Genomic DNA, 20,038 nt, shown 5'->3' with positions numbered 1-20,038 from the left:
TGGGCCCCCCCACCCCCAAAGACTGGAATACCACTGAAGGACAGACTGCACTGAGTCTAGTAACAGAATTCCTAAATGCAGCCACCAAAGAAAAATGCTGTCGTTCAACCAACTGCTCAAGGAAGAAACCAAAAGACAAAAAATACCCTGAGACAGATGAAAAAGAAGCATGTAACACAGCAAAACCTACGGGGGATGGCAAAAGTGGTTAAGAGCTAAGTCCCCATCAAGAAACACAAAAACCCATGGGCGCCTGGGTGGCTCAGTGGGTTGAGCCGCTGCCTTCGGCTCAGGTCATGATCTCAGGGTCCTGGGATCGGGTCCCGCATCAGGCTCTCTGCTCAGCAGGGAGCCTGCTTCCTCCTCTCTCTCTACCTGCCTCTCTGTCTACTTGTGATCTCTCTCTGTCAAATAAATAAATAAAATCTTGAAAGAAACACAAAAACCCCAAATAAGCGAGCTAACTTCACACCTCAAGAAACCAGGACGAAGCAACACTACTTACACATACTAGTTCAGCCAAAAAACAACAAAGCATAAGAAATACTCAGTGCAAGAGGCAGCAGATACAGAGGAGCAAAAGATCCAAGAAACAGAACAGGGAGGAGACAGGGAGCCAGATGGCAGCTGGAAGCCCACTACACGGACGCGCGAGCTAAAGGTCAATGTTCGGGGCGCCTGGGTGGCTCAGTGGGTTAAGCCGCTGCCTTCGGCTCAGGTCATGATCCCAGGTCCTGGGTTCGAGCCCCACATCAGGCTTACTGCTCGGCGGGGAGCCTGCTTCCTCCTCTCTCTCTGCCTGCCTCTCTGCTTACTTGTGATTTCTCTCTGTCAAATAAATAAAATCTTTAAAAAAAAAAAAAAAAAAAAAAAATAAAGGTCAATGTTCCTGTAGGGCGTGCGAGAGAACTGAAGGTAGAGCCCGCACCTACGCCAGGTGCAGAGCTGTGCATCAGGACACACGAGCCCTAGTAGGTCCGGCTCTGACCACCTGTGATGCCGCAGCTCAATGTGAGAAAGGCCCCTCCTCTCTCTGGACCTCAGGGTCCCCAACCGTGAGATGACCGGGGGTGGGATGGGTGCTTGTCACTGCTACGGTCCTGGCAGAACCCGGTGTCCATGTTCCCACTTGCAGATATGGCGGAGCCGGCTTTCCCTGAAGAAAGCCCCCCTCTGTCCAGAGCACCCCATACAGGGCCAAAGGGGACAGATTCTCCCTAGAGAGACATCAATGTCACTCCTCTTAGGAAGCTTCCCCTTCTTCCCTCTCTCTTCAAGATCAGGCGGCTGAGCTGATGAAGGGGTCACATGACCTTCCCCTCAAACTATTTATCCTTGCAAGGACATCACCTCCAATGGCCCTGAACGCAGAATCCAAGACCACCTCACCTGTCCCTGTGCCCCCTTGCCTCACGCTCCGCCGTCACAGCAGCCTTTGAGCAGTTCACGCAAATTACAGACTCATCGCATCACAGGGCCCAAGTCCCGCAGCTTTAGTCCAGCGCCAAGCTCCCAGGGCAGGGCCGACTCTATCATCACTCAAGCCTCGGCTCACGGTGCTCCCCTTCCTCAAGGGGCAGTGAACCCAAGACCCCCCGCTAAACTCGGTCTCCCTCCCACACACGGACGGCAGGCTGTGACATTCCTACATGACCCCCTCGTAACTCGCTGTGTTTACTTAGGTCCTCTCCAGCAGCCCGTAAGAACGAGGAGGACAGCGCCTCACAGCTGCTGTTGTCCCTCAGGACGGCTGCCCCAACCAAGAAGGAAGGCAAACTGAGGATGGGTTGTGGCTTCTTAGTTGTGAGCCCCTCCGAAAGACATCTGCCATCAAGAAAAATTCATCTCACGAACGCTTCTTCTGGGTCCTGTCCACTTAAGTCACGAACGCATTCGCCAACGCCTACTCGGGGACACAGACCTGGGCCGAGAACCCGCCCAGGGCAGCCAGGACATCCTGCCAAGCTCCGCCTGGGCTCCCTACAGCTCCTCCTGGCCAAGGGGCACCACGGCCCACTGGCCCGCACCAGACCAGCACGGAGCTCCCGGCTGAAGGGGCGACTGTTACACTGTCTAATTCCAGGACAGCGCAAATTGGCATTCATGTCCTCAAGTCCCTGCGAGGCTTCCGAGTGGTATTAATTTTCTTTCCGCCCCTGCGGACCATGTATTCGTTGATTTATTTTTAAACCGCTATCATGTTCCTGTTCTCGAACTATAGGCCTGAAAATGCTGACGTATTAAAAACCAACTCTTAAAGTTTTGTATGGGCCAAAAACAAGCAGTTTCTTTACGAGCAATGAGAATGAACCACAAGAACGTTCAGACTGTAATGATTTACACACATTTTCTGTGACACAATCAACTACCTGCTATTACCCACTCTCAGCGAGGAAACGAGGCTCAGTACCCAAAACCAGGTGGGCCTCTTCTCCCTTGTGGTTTTGTTTTCTATGCTTTAAAAAATACACACAATGATGGGGCGCCTGGGTGGCTCAGTGGGTTAAAGCTTCTGCCTTCAGCTCAGGTCATGATCTCAAGGTCCTGGGATGGAGCCCTGCATTGGGCTTTCTGCTCGGTGAGGAGACTGCTTCCCCTACCCCCCGCCTGCCTCTCTGCCTACTTGTGATCTCTGTCAAATATATTAAAAAAAAAAAAAAAAAAAAAAATACACACACTGAAAAGACCAACAAAACCAACGACAGAAGAAAGAACTCTCCAAAGTCCTGTGTTTGTCACTGCGCACCACGCGGAGGCCGGGCTGCAGGGCGCCAGGGGTACGTACCTTCCCGTACTTGTTGAAGAGGCTCTTCAGATCCGTAGCTCGAGTCGTGGAGGACAGTCCACTGACCCACAGGTTCCGGCCAGAGCTGCTGCTGGTGCGACCTGCCGCAGGAGGGAAGGGATCAGGCTTGGCCTCCAGGCCGAACGGGAAGCATGACCTACCTCAGGACGCAGCCCGCTCCTGAACCCCAACTACCCCCCATCACAGCTCCCTTGGTCTAAGCATTTACAGGATGGAAAACAAAATCTATGGGTTGCAGAGACCGGCCCCTTACTCGAGGATTCATCAGGTCCTCGTCCGTTACAAACAGAAATGAATTTTGGTGACCAATTCTCAACTGGGGTGGCGGTTTCTACGACTCTGTTCTGTTATTCTAATGGGCAGAACGGGCCTGTACTAGGACGTGATGCACTGGGATTTTCGCTATCCCATAAAGGACAACCACAACAGAGACGTAAACCACAGAAGCTCACCAACATTTCAATCTAGTCTCTCAAGATACTGGTAGATGGGTTACTTCCAGTAATCCTCAATGAAACCAACCATCGGATCCCCAGTGTGGGTTCCTGCAGGCCCCTCCCTCCCCAAATAAGGGATCCATAGTCGGCTCCCTGCCACATAAGCTGAATCATACCTTTTTCATCTTTAATGATTGGCTTTATATCTTTTTCTTCCTTAAAAGAGCTAGAGACAAAAGTGAATGTTACTCACATGGGAACAAAAGGAGAGAGAACTAAATTAAAAGTATGGTATGTGCTAAAAACTGAATACCTACCAGAAAATTAGTCTGAAATAAAATCTTAAGACACCTTTGCAAGCTTCTCTAGGAAATCTGACCCCCAAAATACGATGTCAGATTCTTAAAAGTCAATTGCATTTAGCTGAAGATAGCAGTTAACGATTTAAGAACACAACCATAGTAGGTTGGGAAAAAGAAAAGGAATAGATTCACCCATTAAAAAATACACAACGAGAAATAAAACATGGTTCAGAAGTAAGCTACGACTGCATCAGTCTGGCTGGCCAATTGCAGAAAAAACAGCTTATGTGTGTCATTAAATGACCAATGGAAAGGAGATAGCGTCTGGTCTAAAACTGAGAAAAAACAAACCTCATTTTCTGATCAGCGCCCTCACTGGCTGAGGACTCTTTAGGAGCCGGAGGGACTTCATTACAAGCTTCAAAAGCAAACTTCTTCACGTCTTCTTTGCTATCTCTGGGGTCTGGGCTTGAGGCTTCCGGGGGCGCTTCCGCGGCCTCCTCGCTAGAGGCTTCCGTGCGCTCAGAGGCTTTACTACTCTGCTCAACCGGCTGCTCTAGCCCTACAGGCTCACAGTCCGTCCGCGCGCCACCGCCTGGCTGCTCCACGGGCTCCCTTTTCACTACCGCTAACAGGGTGTCTGCCCTGCTCGCCTGAGCTTGCGCTGTTGACTCGCTGGCCAAATCTAAGTCACCCTCCTCCGGGTGGCCGCTGCCAAAAAGGTCCTCTTCCTCCGCAAGCTTTCTGTCTGGCCCCACGCTACTTGTATCCTGTGCCAAGGGCTGCTCCAGCTCGGAACCTTCTTCTTTTACTGGCTCAGATTTACAAGTTTCCCCCAAAATGTCGAGTATTTTCTCATTTTCTACGGATTTAACAGGAATAGAATGGCACAAGGTTTAATTACCAGGGAAATAAAGCAATCACAAATGCGGAACTGGCACGGCTGCCACACTAACACGAAGAGAACCGCTAGCTACACAGAGATTGGAAAACCCGCGGGTACACAAAGTTACACCGGTTACACTACCTGCGCTCCAACCGACTGCTACAGTAAGCCGCTACGCTACATGGAAGAGAAAAGGCCCCCACAGATTCAAACACCTACAACCACGTGGCTGCTTCTCGACAGTCTTCCTCGTGTTTTTGTTCAAGTGTGGGTCTTCAGACTTAGTTTCCCAGTGTCCAAGGTGCCGAACCAAATGCGATCACCATTCGATGACAGCTCAATTTCCAAAGCTTCTTCCGACTTCTTTTAACGGAACAGTCCCATATGCAAACCATAAACTCTTCTGACGGCGGGAGATAAGCGCAGTCCAGAAGGGGAATAACACGTTGGAAATTTTCCCTGAAGAGACTCTGTTTCCTCTTCTGGAATCCAGTCACTTCGCGGGTTATGAGTGCCCTGACAACCACTTTATCCTGCCTTAACTGTATTAATCAAAAAGACTGCAGCAAAATATCACAAGATCTGTTTCATGTGTAGAAACACATGGAAGAATCACCGGGGGAATTACTTAAATGCCCCTCTATGCGGTGAGAGAGATGAAGATAATCACTACATCTCACCCAATATATTCAACCTCCAGAAACCAGAAGGGCACTTCCACAGATCTGGTGATACGACTGGGTTTCCAATCTCTGATCCTTGTACGATCTGGATTGTCCACCATTAAAATCATTTACACGACCATACACAGCTTAGAATACATAGATAGATTGAAAAAAAGAGTGGGAAAACTTTCAAACCATTAACTGTCGTGTTTCTCTTATCAGTACCTGGCTCCAAGAGAGCTTCTTCAATATCCTGTTTTAAAAAGAAAAGAGAAAGAAACCCACAGGGCACTTAAAAACTGAGCAAATATACTTCCCTGGCAGACATAGCGTCAATCACGTGCGAATCAACTTTTTTCACTCAAAACGACCCTATTCCATTCTGGGAGGTTTCGGTGAGAAGCCCATTTTGTTGCCCTCCCCCTGGCACAGCCAGGGAGGCAGCAGTGACACTCGGCCTGTACCGTTCTCCCTGGAGGGTCTGGTAGCCCCACCCCCAACTAGGCTGACCAAGCGGCCTCTGGAGAGAGCAAAGACAGCCACAGCGAGAGGTCACACACACAGCGACTGTTCTATAGGTCATACCAGATCTGAGGAAGCTCTATTTCTCCCCAAGTAAGCTGTGATTTATAACTGGAACCTGTCAACAAAACCATCTGTTCACCTCTCTCAAAACCTCCACGACTGCCCACCGAACTTAAGACAATGGGCCAAATCCTTTCCCTGACCCACAGACTCGGGCAGTCAGGCCCACCCACGTCAGCGGCCTCCAGCCCGTCTCCCTCCTGGCCCACCGGTGGACCTCGGTTTCGGTAGGGCTTCCTCTGGGAGCGTTTACAGCCCAAACCCTTCAACTTCTCCCTGGAAGAACTTCTCCCTCCTAGTTATTAACTCCATCCCCACTAGAATGCAAACAGTTAAGACTACTTGTTTGGCTTGACCTCTTACCCCGGACACTCAGCTCAGCATCGGCGCTGTACGAATCATCCTTACACAGACACACGCCCTCTCTCCCCAAGGAAAACCAAGCACTCGTGTCACGTCTCCAGTCCTGTAGCACCAGAAGGTCACTTACCGGAGGTACTTTGAAGTCCAGTGACGAAGCGTCCAAAGTGTTCTCGAAGCCCTCCCCATCCACCTGAAAGACAAAAACAGAGAACCACTTAGTGGAGACAGAGCTGAGTGCCAGCCCGACGCCTCACCAGTTCCTGAGCGGCCTACGTGTCCACTCCCCTCAAGCACCCACCATCCCCTGCAAGTCTGCTACTGGCTGTCCGGTTTCTGGTGGCCTCACCGCCTGCTCCAGGGCCAGGCAGCACAGCACCTCTGAGCAGGTCTCCCAGACAGCAGGTGCTCGGTTGGTACCGGCCCAGGAACATGCACACCCCGTTCCCAGGCAGCCTCTGTTTGTTGGCGGTCCCCACATGCAACCCGGACACAATTTCCAGAGCAGAGCTCAGAAGGAAAATGAAAACCTTCACGCTTCCCTGATTTCACTTGCTAACAATACTTTTAAAAGTAACAACAATGGGGGGGGGGGGGGCACCTGGGTGGCTCAGTGGGTTAAACCTCTGCTTTGGGCTCAGGTCATGATCTCAGGGTCCTGGGATCGAGCCCCACATCGGGCTCTCCGCTCTGCAGGGAGCCTGCTTCCCCCCCAACCCCCGCCTGCCTCTCTGCCTACTTGTGATCTCTGTCAAATAAATAAATAAATCTTAGGGGAAAAAAAAAAAGTAACGATAACCAGGAACTTTTTTTTTTTTAATATTTTATTTATTTATTTGAGAGAGAGAGAGAGAGAGTGAGAGAAAGCATGAGCAAGGAGAAAGTCAGAGGGAGAAGCAGACTCCCCGTGGAGCTGGGAGCCCGATGCGGAACTCGATCCCAGGACTCCAGGATCATGACCTGAGCTGAAGGCAGTTGCTTAACCAACTGAGCCACCCAGGCGCCCCTATAACCAGAAACTTTTATCTACTGTGCCTTATTTAACACATTTAACTGAACTACTATCTTAGACGTCACTGTTTGAGAGCTTTTTACTTCTTAAAGTGAAATACAAAAACTATGCCCTCCCAAATGTAGTTTTTTTTTCCTTTTCCAGGTTTGAAGCTCATGACCTAGATACTTCGATTAACCAAGAGGTAAGAAACCAAGTCCGTGCTCTGGAAATAATTAACACACAGCAGGATTGTACCGAAAGAGGCCAAGGCCAGCAAGTCAGTAATTCATCGTCACCCTAAGCTGAGGGGCAGTGGTGTTTGGAGTTTGTGATTTTTGACCTTTAAAGTTTAAAGTCCAGTCCGAGAGCACTTTTTCCTTCCCCTCCCAGTTTAAGGCTTAAAAAAAAAAAAAAAAAAAAAGGACAGCGAGAATAGAAAACCAAACCAAAACACAAAAAATACCAAGGAAACGAAGAAGCTGAATGCACCATGGTAGTAGGATTAAAATGGCAATCAGTTTTAGGATGGCCACAGAATTCTTCACCAAATGAAGTAAAAGCTCGAGAAAGCAACACTGGTAATAGAATTCAAGTCCTCCTTTATATACAGGAACGTTAAGAGTGGTTTTTCTTCCCCACAGGAGGGGTGCTTCCGAGGGCATGAGTACTTTCCCTCACTCATGTCTTTTAACATAACCATCTAACCTTGTGCCTAGAGCACATCCTAAAAAAACCAACAGAAAGGGGCGCCTGGGTGGCTCAGTGGATTAATGCCTCTGCCTTCAGCTCAGGTCGTGATCCCAGGGTCCTGGAATCGAGCCCTGCATCGGGCTCTCTGCTCAGTGGGCAGCCTGCTTGGCCCCCTCTCTGCCTGCCTCTCTGCCTACTTGTGATCTCTCTGTCAAATAAATAAAATCTTAAAAGAGAAAAAAAACAACAGGAAGACCCGAATGCTGACATGACGAATTGTTTTTGGTTTCCTGTTTTCCAAAGGAAAATACTTTTACGAACAGTGTCAGCCTTTTCTGACTCGTGCCGAGGAAGGGCCTCTCGCCCTTGTATCAAAAGACTCCTCAGCACTGTTGAGAAGTTAGGCGCCAGCTAACACCTGACTTGCACGCTGTTTAAACAGACATCATTTACCATGAGGCCTGAGACAGGGACCCTGTGTTTATGGTGACCGCTGACGGGGTGGTGTGCTACCTAAACGCCAGTGTGTGCTCACTCCCCGTGGCGGCCTGGGAGCACCGAGGAGCCCCAGGGCCGCCGGCACCTTTCCCCGTGTCATCAAGTCACCTACAGCGTGCTCTGCGAGCTGCGCCGGGAACTCTCGCCGTCGGGCCGCCACGTATTCTTTGCTGTCACAAAGGGAACCGAGAATGCTGTCAGCGCCGTCCTCCCCAAAGTCGGGAGCACTGCTATTCTCAACTTCGCTCTCTTCCAACACACCCACATCCATCATGTCGAGGCTCTGCAAGCTGTCTAAACCTGCATCCATATCCTCCTGCCAAGAGAACGGAGGGTGTCAGCGACTGGGTGGCTGGTCATGGAGCTCCTGCTAGCGTCTCTGCCGTGGACACCACATACCTGCCCGTCTCTGGAATCTTCTTCCAGGCCGTTGTCTTCTGTACCTTCTTCCTCCATCTTTTGTCCTGATGCCAAAATAATTTTTTAATCAGATAATACTCAGGTTCTGGCCTACAAAACGTGCATAGCTTTTATTCTAGAAATCCCCCCAGTTAAGGGCATGCGCTAGAATGTCTGAGAACAAACAAAAAATGTAACCCATCTATCTAGAAACTGTAAACAGCCCGAACATTCAAAAGGGAAGCAAATCACTACAGTGTGTTCATGTGTGGGACACCAGCTGTCCTCAACAGGGGAAGCGGAGGGGAATCTGGCGACGACTGGAAACATTTCTGGTGTCACAACTCGGGGATGCTCCCAGCGGCTGGTGGGTAGTGACCAGGGATGCTGTGCAACAGAAGAGCACGAAGGACAGCGCCTTGCCGGGAAGAATTACCCACCCCCAACTGTCAACAGCACCAAGCTTTCAAAACACGGTGGCTCACCAGACAATGTCTGACAACTTAAAAAAAAATAAATTATGGGGGCGCCTGGGTGGCTCAATGGGTTAAGCCTCTGCCTTCTGCTCAGGTTGTGATCTTGGGGTCCTGGGATCATGCCCCGCATCGGGCTCTCTGCTCAGCAGGGAGCCTGCTTCCACCTCTCTGCCTGCCTCTCTGCCTCCTTGTGATCTCTCTGTCAAATAAATAAACAAAATCTTTAAAAAAAAATTATGCTTCTAAGGAATAATGATATGGGAAAATGCCCACCAAAAAAAAAAAAAAAAAAGACCACAGAGAGTAGTTCACTTTCATTAAAAGGCGCATACACAGGGGCGCCTGGGTGGCTCAGTTGGTTAAGCGACTGCCTTCGGCTCAGGTCATGATCCTGGAGTCCCGGGATCGAGTCCCGCATCGGGCTCCCAGCTCCATGGGGAGTCTGCTTCTCCCTCTGAGCTTCTCCTCGCTCATGCTCTTTCTCACTGTCTCTCTCTCAAATAAATAAATAAAATGTTAAAAAAAAAAAAAGGCGCATACACATATGGATGCAATCAAGGATAAAGACGCATTTATAAAATACACACGAGAACGACTCAGGCAGTCACCAACAGGGGTTAAGATACAAGGTGGTAGGGGCGCCTGGGTGGCTCAGTGGATTAAAGCCTCTGCCTTCGGCTCAGGTCATGATCTCAGGGTCCTGGGATCGAGCCCCGCATCCGGCTCTCTGCTCAGCAGGGAGCCTGCTTCCTCCTCTCTCTCTACCTGCCTCTCTGCCTACTTGTGATCTCTCTCTGTCAAATAAATAAATAAGATCTTTAAAAAAAAAAAAAAAGATACAAGGTGGTAACATTAGAGATGATTTTATTTTCACAGGCATACTTCTTACGTTTTCTAAAGTATCTAGAAGTATGGTTCCTGTAATTTTTTACAAGAATTTTCTCTCGAAATTTCTCAATTTTCTCTTTAAATGAGAAAACCACACCAAAGGGACAGAGATATTTGCATAAAGACCCAAACTGCAGTGTGTACACTCAAGTGGTCTCTGCGCCGCCATCGCGACACTCACTCAAGATGTGTGGCTTTACTGTGTGTCAGGCACTGTGGCCTCTCCGTCATTGCCCCCCACAACACCAGCAGGCTTAGCCGCTGCATCTGACACACAGGCATTTGGTTCACCCCTTAAGAGTGGTTCTAAACATGTGTGGCAGCAGCACCCACTTTCAGGGCCTGCAGTACTCAGGACGCCAACAGGACAGATGCAGACCGCAAAGTGCCCTGAAGGAGAGTGGGGGAGTGACAAACGCTGCCAGAGAGGTCCGGACCCCAACTCCAAGGGCCTGGCTTCAGTAACAAAAGCTGCAGGGCTGGGGGACCAAGAGGCTAGAAAACCTAATTCAAAATTATAATCTTTCCAAACACACCCACGAGGTTCAAAACTTTTGTCTGTTTCAATGAGCTAAAGAGAAGTTCTCTTGTCTCATCCTGAAGTGTTTTTCTCAGAAAGTTTAACTTTTTACTTTTACATAATCTTGAAGACCTAGTTCCGACCAGGACACCGCGAGGGTCCAGCACTTCGTGTGACTAACCGTGTGTCCAGACTCCTACAGAGTAACAGTCCAGCCCCACCACCTCCACAAAACAGGGCCGGGGCCACCTGTTTTCTCCCTGTGCTTTTGGTGACTTCTCAGACAAAAAGCAAGGGAAGGAACCAGTGCCCTTCTTATCCCTTCTTATCGCACTACAGCTCCCCTGGGACCGGCATCTCTTTATACCAACAAAAATAAGTACTGCCAAAGCTTTTTTGACAACATGAAAGTCCAAGTGGTTTTACCGTCACCTAAACTGTAACCCAGACATTCGGACATGCACTGCGAGCCCTTGGCTGAGGTTTGGTTTGTCTAATGGTGCAAAGATCCCTGTTAAGAGCCAAGAACACTTCGATTAGTAAGCCTTGGCCCTCCCAAGCTTTGAAGGAGCGCCGACCTTAGAGACTCCCACTAAGAACTTTTAGATTGACAGATACACATCTCTTGGCCTCCACTCGCCTGACTACTCAGCGCTTATACTTGACCATTACAAGATCAATAAAAACACATCAATGGGTTAAAATTCAGCTTAAATATAACTCCTTTATACAACCTAATTAAAAAGTTTAACCTTTCAAAACACATAGAAAGCTTTAACAAATGAGTCATGTCAAAGTCCTTCTAGGAAAGCACTCATAAAAAGTAGATTAAAATTACTGGAAAGGCTGCACGTTACTTTTCCCTTTCTAAGCATCTGTCCTCCACTGCCTAAATTTAACTCTTCATCAGATGAATGGGGCACGTCCAGCCGCGACAACTTCTTGTGTTGGTCCCTTGCAAGAAAATAATCCCCATCACACGGAAGTGCCCAATTATATCGTCCTCACCCATGCAAAAACAAAATGAGGATGAAAGCCAAGGAGGGTAACAAGGTTTCAAAGTTTTATGGGATTAAATGATTCAAAAAACAGCTAGAACCACCCATACAAAAAAAATGAGACATGAGTCTATGTCACAAAGTGAATAAACCTTGAAAACACGCTCAACAGGATAAGCAGACACAGAGGACCACATACTGCGTGATCCTATTTACATGAAACACAATGATCAGTGACACACTGTCAGAGGCCACACAGAGGACGGGGAAATGGGGAAGAAGTGCTAAAAGGCACGGGGACTTCTTTTTGGGGTACTGCAAATGTGTTGACAGCAACATAGCTTTGTGAATGTATTAAAAAGCAATGAAGTACGGGCGCCTGGGTGGCTCAGTGGATTAAAGCCTCTGCCTTCAGCTCAGGTCATGATCCCAGGGTCCTGGAATCAGCCCCACATCAGATTCTCTGCTCAGTGGGGAGCCTGCTTCCTCCTCTCTCTCTGCCTGCCTCTCTGCCTACTTGTGATCTCTGTCAAATAAATAAATAAAATCTTAAAAAAAAAAAAAAAGCAATGAAGTGTACGCTGTACATGAGTGATTTCTATAGTATATAAACTATACCTCAATTTGAAAAAAAAAAAAAAGAAATCTCACTGTGGGGCACCTGGCTGGTTCAGCGGGTAGAACACGTGAATCTTGATCTTGGGGTTGTAAATATGAGCCCCACACTGGATGTAGAGATTACTTAAAAATAAGATCTTAAAAACAAAACAAAACAAAAACAACTCACTGGTTTAAAAAAAAAAAAAAAAAAAAGGCTGGGTGCAAATTCTCCAACAATCTATTTTGGATCCTTAAAGATACTGAGTTCTACTCTGTCTCAGACTGGTGTCGTTTTCTTTGGTTTGAAATCTTGGTTTTTGAACTTCTAGTAAGGAAGCCACGTAGTGTATTTGGTTGCTCAGGGCAGCTTTAAGAGTGTGCCTTACCCTGGTTCTTTCTGAATCCCAACGACAAGAGCCAAGAGGTCTCTAACACATGTTTCAATTTTAGTTTACGTAGCACTTGCACAACTCTACTCCTTCCAGCACTCCTGACAGAGCTACGTGTAAGGCAGTGAAAACCAAGCCTATTTGTTAGAGGGGAACAATGAAGGCCAAGGACATGTTCCTGCCCGGAAGGTCAGAAACGGTGTTAAAACATTCCATCTGTAAGTTCTCTACACGCTCAGGCCTCCAGAGGCAACAAGTACGTGCAGGTACCTTTAATATATCTCTTTGTTGTCCTCTTGCTTGTGGCTTCCAAGGCGACACCAATTTCATCAGGATCCTGCCCTTCTTCCTTAACCGCCTATTAAGAAGAGATGAAACTTTACAACACCGTGGAGAGCTGCGGGGCACACACCGTTCTTTGTTAAGTAAAGACTCCCCAGCAAACAAAGTCAAACACTTCCTTGCAAAGAGGAGTAACTCCCGTCCTACTATCTGGGCTGCCAGCCCAAAAGGCACGGGATGAACCCAGCACAACTCGGTTCTCTCCGGGCCCTAAGCACAAAAGACAAAGGGATGGGAGAGCTGGGGCTCCAGGGTGCGGGTCAATGTCTAGTTCCAAAATGGCCCTTAAACTAGATCTTGCCCAAACCTCCACCTTAATACCGATAACCGTCAAATAGACACCCCACTAAGTCCACCATCTGTAAGGCTGAGAGGGGTTCCACAAGCCATGTTTGACCTCTGGGGAGAAACCCCACCTGACAGACTGGGTGATGGGGGGCGGGTGCTGCTCGGCGCCCTCCTCCAGACGGGCATAGGACTGGGCGCTCAATGGTAAACTCGAGCTAAGAGCTTGCTCCGGCGGGAGAGTCAGCAATCCCTCCATACTCAACCCGGGTTGAGCGCGGCCAGGTGGGGCATGAACACCTGAGCCAGCACGCGGGGAGACATCTCAGGTAGAGCGAGGAGCACTACAAGGCACCAACCAGGAGAAGCCCTGGAAGAGTGGGGGACGGGGGGAGGGCATGACAGGAGCGAAAGTCCTGGAGTGGGAACAAGCACAACCTCCACCCCTTTAAGATCTCAAAGGCTCTTCGTTCCTCGTTCCCCAGGGGAGGAAACTGAGGCGCGGGGGGAAAAAGGCACCTATCCAAGGTCACAGAACCGAGTCTCCGGCCGGAGCCCGGAAAAAGTCCAGGCGGCCGCTCGGCGGCTAAAAGGACGCGCTTTCAGCACTCTCAAGGCGACCAGCTGCGAGGAGGAGCAAAAACAAGGTACAGAGATGGGTGGTGACGGGCCAAGGTCACAGAACCGGGCCCCCCGGTCCCTGCAGGCTCGGGCCGGGGTCGGTCACAAGGCGAAATGGTGGAGGGAGGCCCGCGTCCGGCAATCGCGCTGACAGGCCGGCACGGGGGCGTGCACCGGCCTCCTGCTCCAACCCGGGACGTCGAGCCTCCTCACCTTCTTGAGCCGCTCCATCAAGACGCTCTTGTTGCCGCCCGTGTCCAGATTCCGCTTCTTCAGCTCCGCCCGCAGGTCTATCACCCGCAAGTCACTTAGCCGCCGCGTCCCGGCCTCCGAGGCACCCGATCCGACAGCGGCTGTGCCAGAACCCGACTCGCCGGACCCTGCCAGAGTCTCCGCCATCCCAGGTCTCACGGCCCCGCCACCCTCTTCCCACACCGCCGGCGGCTGTAGCGGCTCTGAGCACAAAATGGCGCCGCCTAAGAGGAAAACGCACTCGCTTCCTCCCGCCCCGCTTTCCGGCCGCGCATGCGTGCCGCACTTCTCAGCCTTCTTAACAGCACGCGCGCTCGCGCGTCGACCAACCGCACGTTCCCCACCACAACGCGCAGGCGCCGTAACTGCAGCACGCATGTGTCACGGCCGTTCGCGGCGGGAGGCTGGCGAGATGCAATGCGCCTGCGCACTTCCCTTTTAGTTCTCACCACGCATGTGCAAATGCGACCGGCAGCGTCGGCTCCGCGCCGGGTGCGCCTGCGCAGAAGCGAGGCGCGCCAGGGCGGCTGGAGCGGTTCCCTCGCAGGCGGCGCCATTTTGTGCTAGGTGCCCAGATAAAACCGGCCCGGTTCTGTGTGAAGTGGGCGGTGGAGCCAGGGTCCCTGGAATGGCGGAGACTCTCTCAGGCCTAGGCGATTTGGGTGCGGTGGGCGCAGCAGCTCTGAGCTCTGCCTCGTCGGAGACCGGGACGCGGCGGCTCAGCGACCTGCGGGTGATCGATCTCCGGGCGGAGCTGAGGAAACGGAATCTGGACTCGAGCGGCAACAAGAGCGTTTTGATGGAGCGGCTCAAAAAGGTGGAGCTGGGGCCCTGCGGGGGCGGGCAGGAGGTGGGAAGGGGGTTCTGGCGGCCGCGACCGGGGTCCCCTGGCCTCGGGGTCCGCCCCCGGCCCGGTGTGGGGCCTGCGTCTGGCCTGGCGCTCCAGGCTTCTCCCGGCTCCTCCCGGGCCCACGAGGGAGCTCCCACTCCAGCGCGGCCGGGGTGCGAACCTCAGCGCCGCCGTGGGGAGAGAGCGACACCTGGGCGCAACCCGGCGACGGCGCCGCGGCCTTGCGGTGGAGGGCGGCGGGGCACCCAGGCCGAGGGCTCCTGTTCTCCGCGCCAGTCACCGCGCCGCGCGGCCTTCCTCTCAGAGGCCCACTCCAGCCTCCAGAAATGACGGGAAACCCGGAAGCCCTCATTTCCTGGGCCAGGTGGGGGGACTCGGCCAAGGTCACACGGCTGTGGCGACAGGCCGGCCGATTTCCTGAGCCCGCGCTGGCCGCCGGGTTTCCCCTGGAGGTTCCGGCGCTCGCCGGCGCGTTAGGGTGGACGTCCTTCGAGGAGAGGGGCTAGTTTACCGAGCGACTGCGCCGGGAACAAGTTCGGAGGTTAAAACAAAACAAAACGGCTGGTGGACTCGCTAGTCCTGGCTCGGGGAAGTAACGCGGAAAGGGAAGCGCTGTTTGCGGTAGCGAGCGGCAACGTGGGAGACCCGGCGGGGGCCGCGAGGACGGCCGCAGGGCTTCGCCGGGAGGCAGGCAGGCAGGGCGCCCGTTCTGGGGTCTGGCCTCGGGCCTCTGCCGGGTCTCCGTGGCGCGGACGATGTCGGACGCGCTCTCGGCCTGTTTATGCCGGAAGGAGCCGCAAAGAGGAGCTTTCGTGTTCAGGATGAACCGGGCTTGGCTCGCTGCCTGGCGCGGGAGACGCGATCGTTGTCACAATTCACTTTTCCTCTCTGTGCCTCCGTTTGTTCTGTGCGGCAGCAGGACTGTGGTCCCTGCCGTGAGCGTGCTGAGGGGCCGGTGCGAAAGCCTGAGCAGTTCATTAAACGCTCGGGGCCTTCTGCTTCCCCTTTTCCCGTACTTGTTGGCTTCTGTGCTCTTCTCCCGTTTGCCTATTCTCATCTTGGGACTTGGGTGTAGTCTCTGCCTCGGCCACCCCCCAGCCCCTGCAGACGGTGTGACTTGTGACTCTTTCCACCCTCCTGGCTCCCCGGCGACGGAGGACCAGGGCATTAATTATTACTGATTACCATTAAGCTGGAGTAGGGATCGTTTCTTGTTTTTCGAATGAGGAAGCTAGGGCTCGGAAATGGTGGGTTGATGAGCTCAGAGTCAGTGGGGCTCTTACGACTTGAGTTTGTGTTTGTTTCACTATGGATACTAACTAGTCCCTTGGCTCCCCTCCGGGCAGGTAGTTCATCAACGAAGATGATCTAGAAAAATTGCCGGAAGGTTGAGGGTTGCCACCAGGGCCTCCAGTCAACAAAGCAAAATTGGGACTTTTATCCTTTTTACTCCCAGTCTGCAAGCCGGCAAAGAGGATAGGATGGCACTGAGCTTTCCTGTCAGATTTGGTGGCTGAGACTGGTGTGTGACTTCAAGGAGCCTCCATCACTGTTCTCTTCGAGCCATTTTTCATTTCTTCTCTCTGTTTTCATTTTCTTAGGGGTGGGGTCATAGCATGTAAATAGCAGCAGCCTGTATGTTGACCTGCTACTTTACCCAAGTGAGTCTAGAATTACTGATTGACTTTTTCTTTTTTACTTCTACCATCTAGTTAGTGTCCCTCCTTTTTTGGTCATTTTTCCAGAAAGGGCAAATGAGGAAAAGGTGGAAGGAGCACAAAGAGTAGTTTCCCGAGCTCTGTAAGGATGACTCATAGTCCACAGCGTCCCTAGGGATGATCCTGTAAACACTGCACCCGGAGGAGACTTACTAGGGGGCAAAATGGTATACCTCCTGTCTGGAGCACTTCTCTGTTCTCCTAGTGGTATTCCAGAATCCTCTTTTGCCAGGAAGAATGGGACAGACATTCTGGTTGTGCTTTCCTTGATTCCAGAGTAGAACTCCCAATTCCTCCTCCTCACCCTGGCTTACGGAGAGAAGAGAGATTTTTTTTTTTGTTCCTGGTACAGATCAGATATGGAGCGTCTAAGCCCACAAATTCACAGCTCTTGCAAATTCAGACTTCCACGCTGAGAAACTCCTGAAGATCTGAAATTTCTGAAACCGTCTGCATATAAAAGATTCTATTTGAAGTGGGTTTAAACAGAATTCTTACTTGCAGGATAATGCAATAAAAAGAGAAAGGGTTATCGGTAAAACCTAAAATCGAAGTCCAGTATCCAAGAATATCACTGAGGACATGCTCAGTAATCATTTGCTGTGCACCTCCTTGGTGCTGTGCACCTCCTTGGTGCTCCGCACTGTGCCAAGTGTGGGTGTGGGCTGTTCAAGGGAGTGATGAGCTCTTGGGTGGGAGGTGGGGCTTACCAAGAGATGGTTTTAATCCTTACCCTTTCAGGCAAGTCCCCTACTGTTTAAGAGCAAGACCTTTGGAGTCAGTCTTAGATGTGCATGATCTGATGAGGTAGTGTGGGTCATGTCCAGCCTCATGCCACACACAGTATGATCTCAGCTGAGTGAGTGTAAGTATCTGTCCAGACAGTGCCAAGTGTAGGCATGGCGTGGAGAGGGAATCACAGAGGGTCAAACAACACATTGCTGGGTAAAGCCTCGGGAAAAGAGTGTGCTTTTTCCTTTCTGAGCTCCCTTGGGTCCAGGAATAGCATGATCTAGATGGTGGCGATGTTAATAACAAGAAATGAGTTGACTCGAGAGCCATTGTCCAAGGGAGAGCAAGACAGCAAATGGGTAGAGGGATGCCCTTTCCAGATCAGCAACCTGAAGTTTCTGTGAAAGTCAAGTCTGTGTGCTGCCTTTTTTGGTAAACCTTTTTTTAACCTCCTCTCTAGGCAATTGAAGATGAGGGGGGAAATCCTGACGAAATTGAAATTACCTCCGAAGGAAACAAGAAGACGTCAAAGAGATCCAGCAAAGGTATGGAGGATTTTATAAGCACGGCTAATGTTGAGAACTTCCTTCACAGTTATTTCCTTTGCTAATTAGCCTGTTTACTTGGCCGAGTTTGGGGTCTTTGAACTACCCTGTGAATCCAAAGGGCCTGGGATGAAGCTTTGCGTTCCCTTCAAGATCTCTCCAGTGTATTTTCTTTTTCTGGTACTTGGCAATTCTTTTTTTTTTTTTTTTTTTTTTTTTTTAAGATTTTATTTATTTATTTGACAGAGATCACAAGTAGACGGAGAGGCAGGCAGAGAGAGAGAGAGAGGGAAGCAGGCTTCTTGCTGAGCAGAGAGCCCGATGTGGGACTCGATCCCAGGACCCTGAGATCATGACCTGAGCCGAAGACAGCGGCTTAACCCACTGAGCCACCCAGGCGCCCTGGTACTTGGCAATTCTGAGGGATGTTTGCATATTGGTTCATCAGGCGCTCAGCAGCCCTTGTTTACCCAGACTTTTAACCTTCTTCTTTTTTTTTTTTTTTTTTTTTTAAGATTTTATTTATTTGTCAGAGAGAGAGGAGAGCGAGTGAGCACAGGCAGACAGAATGGCAGGCAGAGGCAGAGGGAGAAGCAGGCTCCCTGCCAAGCAAGGAGCCCGATGTGGGACTCGATCCCAGGACGCTAGGATCATGACCTGAGCCGAAGGCAGCTGCTTAACCAACTGAGCCACCCAGGCGTCCCAGACTTTTAACCTTCTTTACGTAGAGAGTACTTAGGGTTGCTTGGGTCTCCTATTTCTCTGACCGAGGAATGTTATTTCTTTTTTAAATACCACCTGGCCGAAAGAGAGTCGTCAGTTTCACCGACTTTGGTTTTAAAATTGCCTAGTGCATAAGTGCTCCAATCCACATGGCAGTAGTGAAACTTTACCATCTGACCGAAATCTCCCATTTCCCTCTTCTCCCCTTCAGCCTTCCTCTACTGCATCCTGGGCTTTAGTCAGGCGCTGAAGATGTGCTTCCCTTTCTTGGTCCTCTTTTGCCTAGGCTTGCATTCTCTGCTTACGCCTCTCCCCATGTGTCCGCAGTCAAGGCTTTGTTCATTAGCAGACACCTGTGATCCCACCAGTAGCAACTCCTCCCACCTTCACCCTCTGCACAGTCATGACCCTGGTCGGTTCCTTAGGCCTTTAGGCCTTGCTCTTTTGTTGTTGGTTTTTTTTTTTAAGATTTTATTTATTTGTCAGCAGTTGCCAGGAAGTGCACAGGCAGGAGGGTTGGCAGGCAGAGGGAGAAGCAGGTTCCCTGCCAAGCAAGGAGCCCAGTGTGGGACTCAGTCCTAGGACCTGGATCATGACCAGAGCCAAAGGCAGATCCTTGACCGACTGAGCCACCCGGATGCCCCTGCTTAGATCTTGCTCTAATGCTAATGTCACTCTGCCCCATGTTAATGAGATTGTTGCGGGCAGGGGCTCTATCTTTCTTGTCAGTCTTCTTTAGTATTTACTTGTAACTTCATCCAGTAACATTCAGCTACCGTTTTAAGAAAGAATCAGTTAAAACCGGACATTTGAACTGTTCTAAAAGTTCTTTTGGTAATTGGTGGCTTTGTTGCGTGGACCCCACAACAAAATGAAATACTCCTATTACCTGGCCAGTGGTGAAGAATTGGGTTTGAAATGTCTAAGGGGCAGGGACCAAGGTTAGCCACATTGTGTCATATAAGCTCTTGGACAACAGCAGTCAGGCAGCCTCACTTTGGAATGAAGTCACTTCTGTGGTCCCTAGTACATTGTGAATTTTTGGCTTTGCCCAAGTAAATGTCTTTGCCAGGGTAAGAGTACTGGGCAGTCCCAGAAAGACAGTCATACTGGTAGAAAATAGGGCCTCTTGGGCTCCTTTTGTGTTTTACTTTCTTTTTGATAAAAGAAATACTTGTGGGGAGCCTGGGTGGCTCAGTGGGTTAAAGCCTCTGCCTTCGGCTCAGATCATGGTCCCAAGGTCCTGGAATCAAGCCCCCCATCGGCCTCCCTGCTCTGCAGGGAACCTGCTTCCTCCTCTCTCTCTGCCTGCCTCTCTGTCTACTTGTGATTTCTGTCTGGCAAATAAAAATAAAAATCTTAAAAAAAAAATACTTGTTTTAAGTGTTTTGTTATGTTTTGTTTTGTTTTTTTAAGTATAGATAAGCATTAAGTAAAATGTAGAAGCAGCTCCTTTTTCCCAGTAATGCGATGGTAA

The 20,038-nt window shown here is 50.5% G+C and overlaps 2 protein-coding genes and 1 long non-coding RNA gene across 9 annotated transcripts in view; 1 reads left to right on the top strand and 2 right to left on the bottom strand.

Moving 5' to 3' along the window:
- SAFB2 (scaffold attachment factor B2) overlaps positions 1–14,236 on the bottom strand; it is a 33,100-nt gene extending 18,864 nt beyond the window's left edge. Inside the window, exons 1-9 of one of the 4 annotated variants that reach the window (XM_047708865.1) lie at positions 13,955–14,236; positions 12,764–12,851; positions 8,623–8,687; positions 8,336–8,539; positions 6,172–6,234; positions 5,322–5,349; positions 3,897–4,407; positions 3,420–3,469; positions 2,786–2,889 (exon numbers count right to left, since the gene is read on the bottom strand). In XM_047708865.1, the coding sequence (XP_047564821.1) occupies positions 2,786–2,889; positions 3,420–3,469; positions 3,897–4,407; positions 5,322–5,349; positions 6,172–6,234; positions 8,336–8,539; positions 8,623–8,687; positions 12,764–12,851; positions 13,955–14,140 (1,299 nt within the window). In that variant the 5' untranslated portion in view covers positions 14,141–14,236. The remainder of the gene's footprint in view (positions 1–2,785; positions 2,890–3,419; positions 3,470–3,896; positions 4,408–5,321; positions 5,350–6,171; positions 6,235–8,335; positions 8,540–8,622; positions 8,688–12,763; positions 12,852–13,954) is intronic. The other 3 variants (XM_047708875.1, XM_047708882.1, XM_047708888.1) reach the window with 3 other exon arrangements.
- Positions 14,237–14,489: 253 nt separating this feature from the next.
- SAFB (scaffold attachment factor B) overlaps positions 14,490–20,038 on the top strand; it is a 36,787-nt gene continuing 31,238 nt past the window's right edge. For 2 of the 4 annotated variants that reach the window (XM_047708906.1, XM_047708897.1), the window contains exons 1-2: positions 14,490–14,810; positions 17,754–17,838. In XM_047708906.1, the coding sequence (XP_047564862.1) occupies positions 14,622–14,810; positions 17,754–17,838 (274 nt within the window). In that variant the 5' untranslated portion in view covers positions 14,490–14,621. The remainder of the gene's footprint in view (positions 14,811–17,753; positions 17,839–20,038) is intronic. The other 2 variants (XM_047708923.1, XM_047708915.1) reach the window with 1 other exon arrangement.
- Positions 18,241–18,683, bottom strand: LOC125088516 (uncharacterized). The gene is made up of 2 exons (XR_007123735.1): positions 18,554–18,683; positions 18,241–18,321 (listed from the first exon to the last, which is right to left on the bottom strand). It is a non-coding gene; the product is annotated as an uncharacterized LOC125088516 (long non-coding RNA).

Source organism: Lutra lutra, chromosome 1 (assembly GCF_902655055.1).
Source record: "Lutra lutra chromosome 1, mLutLut1.2, whole genome shotgun sequence".
In the NCBI taxonomy this organism is placed as follows: Eukaryota; Metazoa; Chordata; class Mammalia; order Carnivora; family Mustelidae; genus Lutra; species Lutra lutra.
The sequence above is the reverse complement of the archived record's forward strand: the minus strand, read 5'-3'. Positions and strand labels throughout refer to the sequence as shown.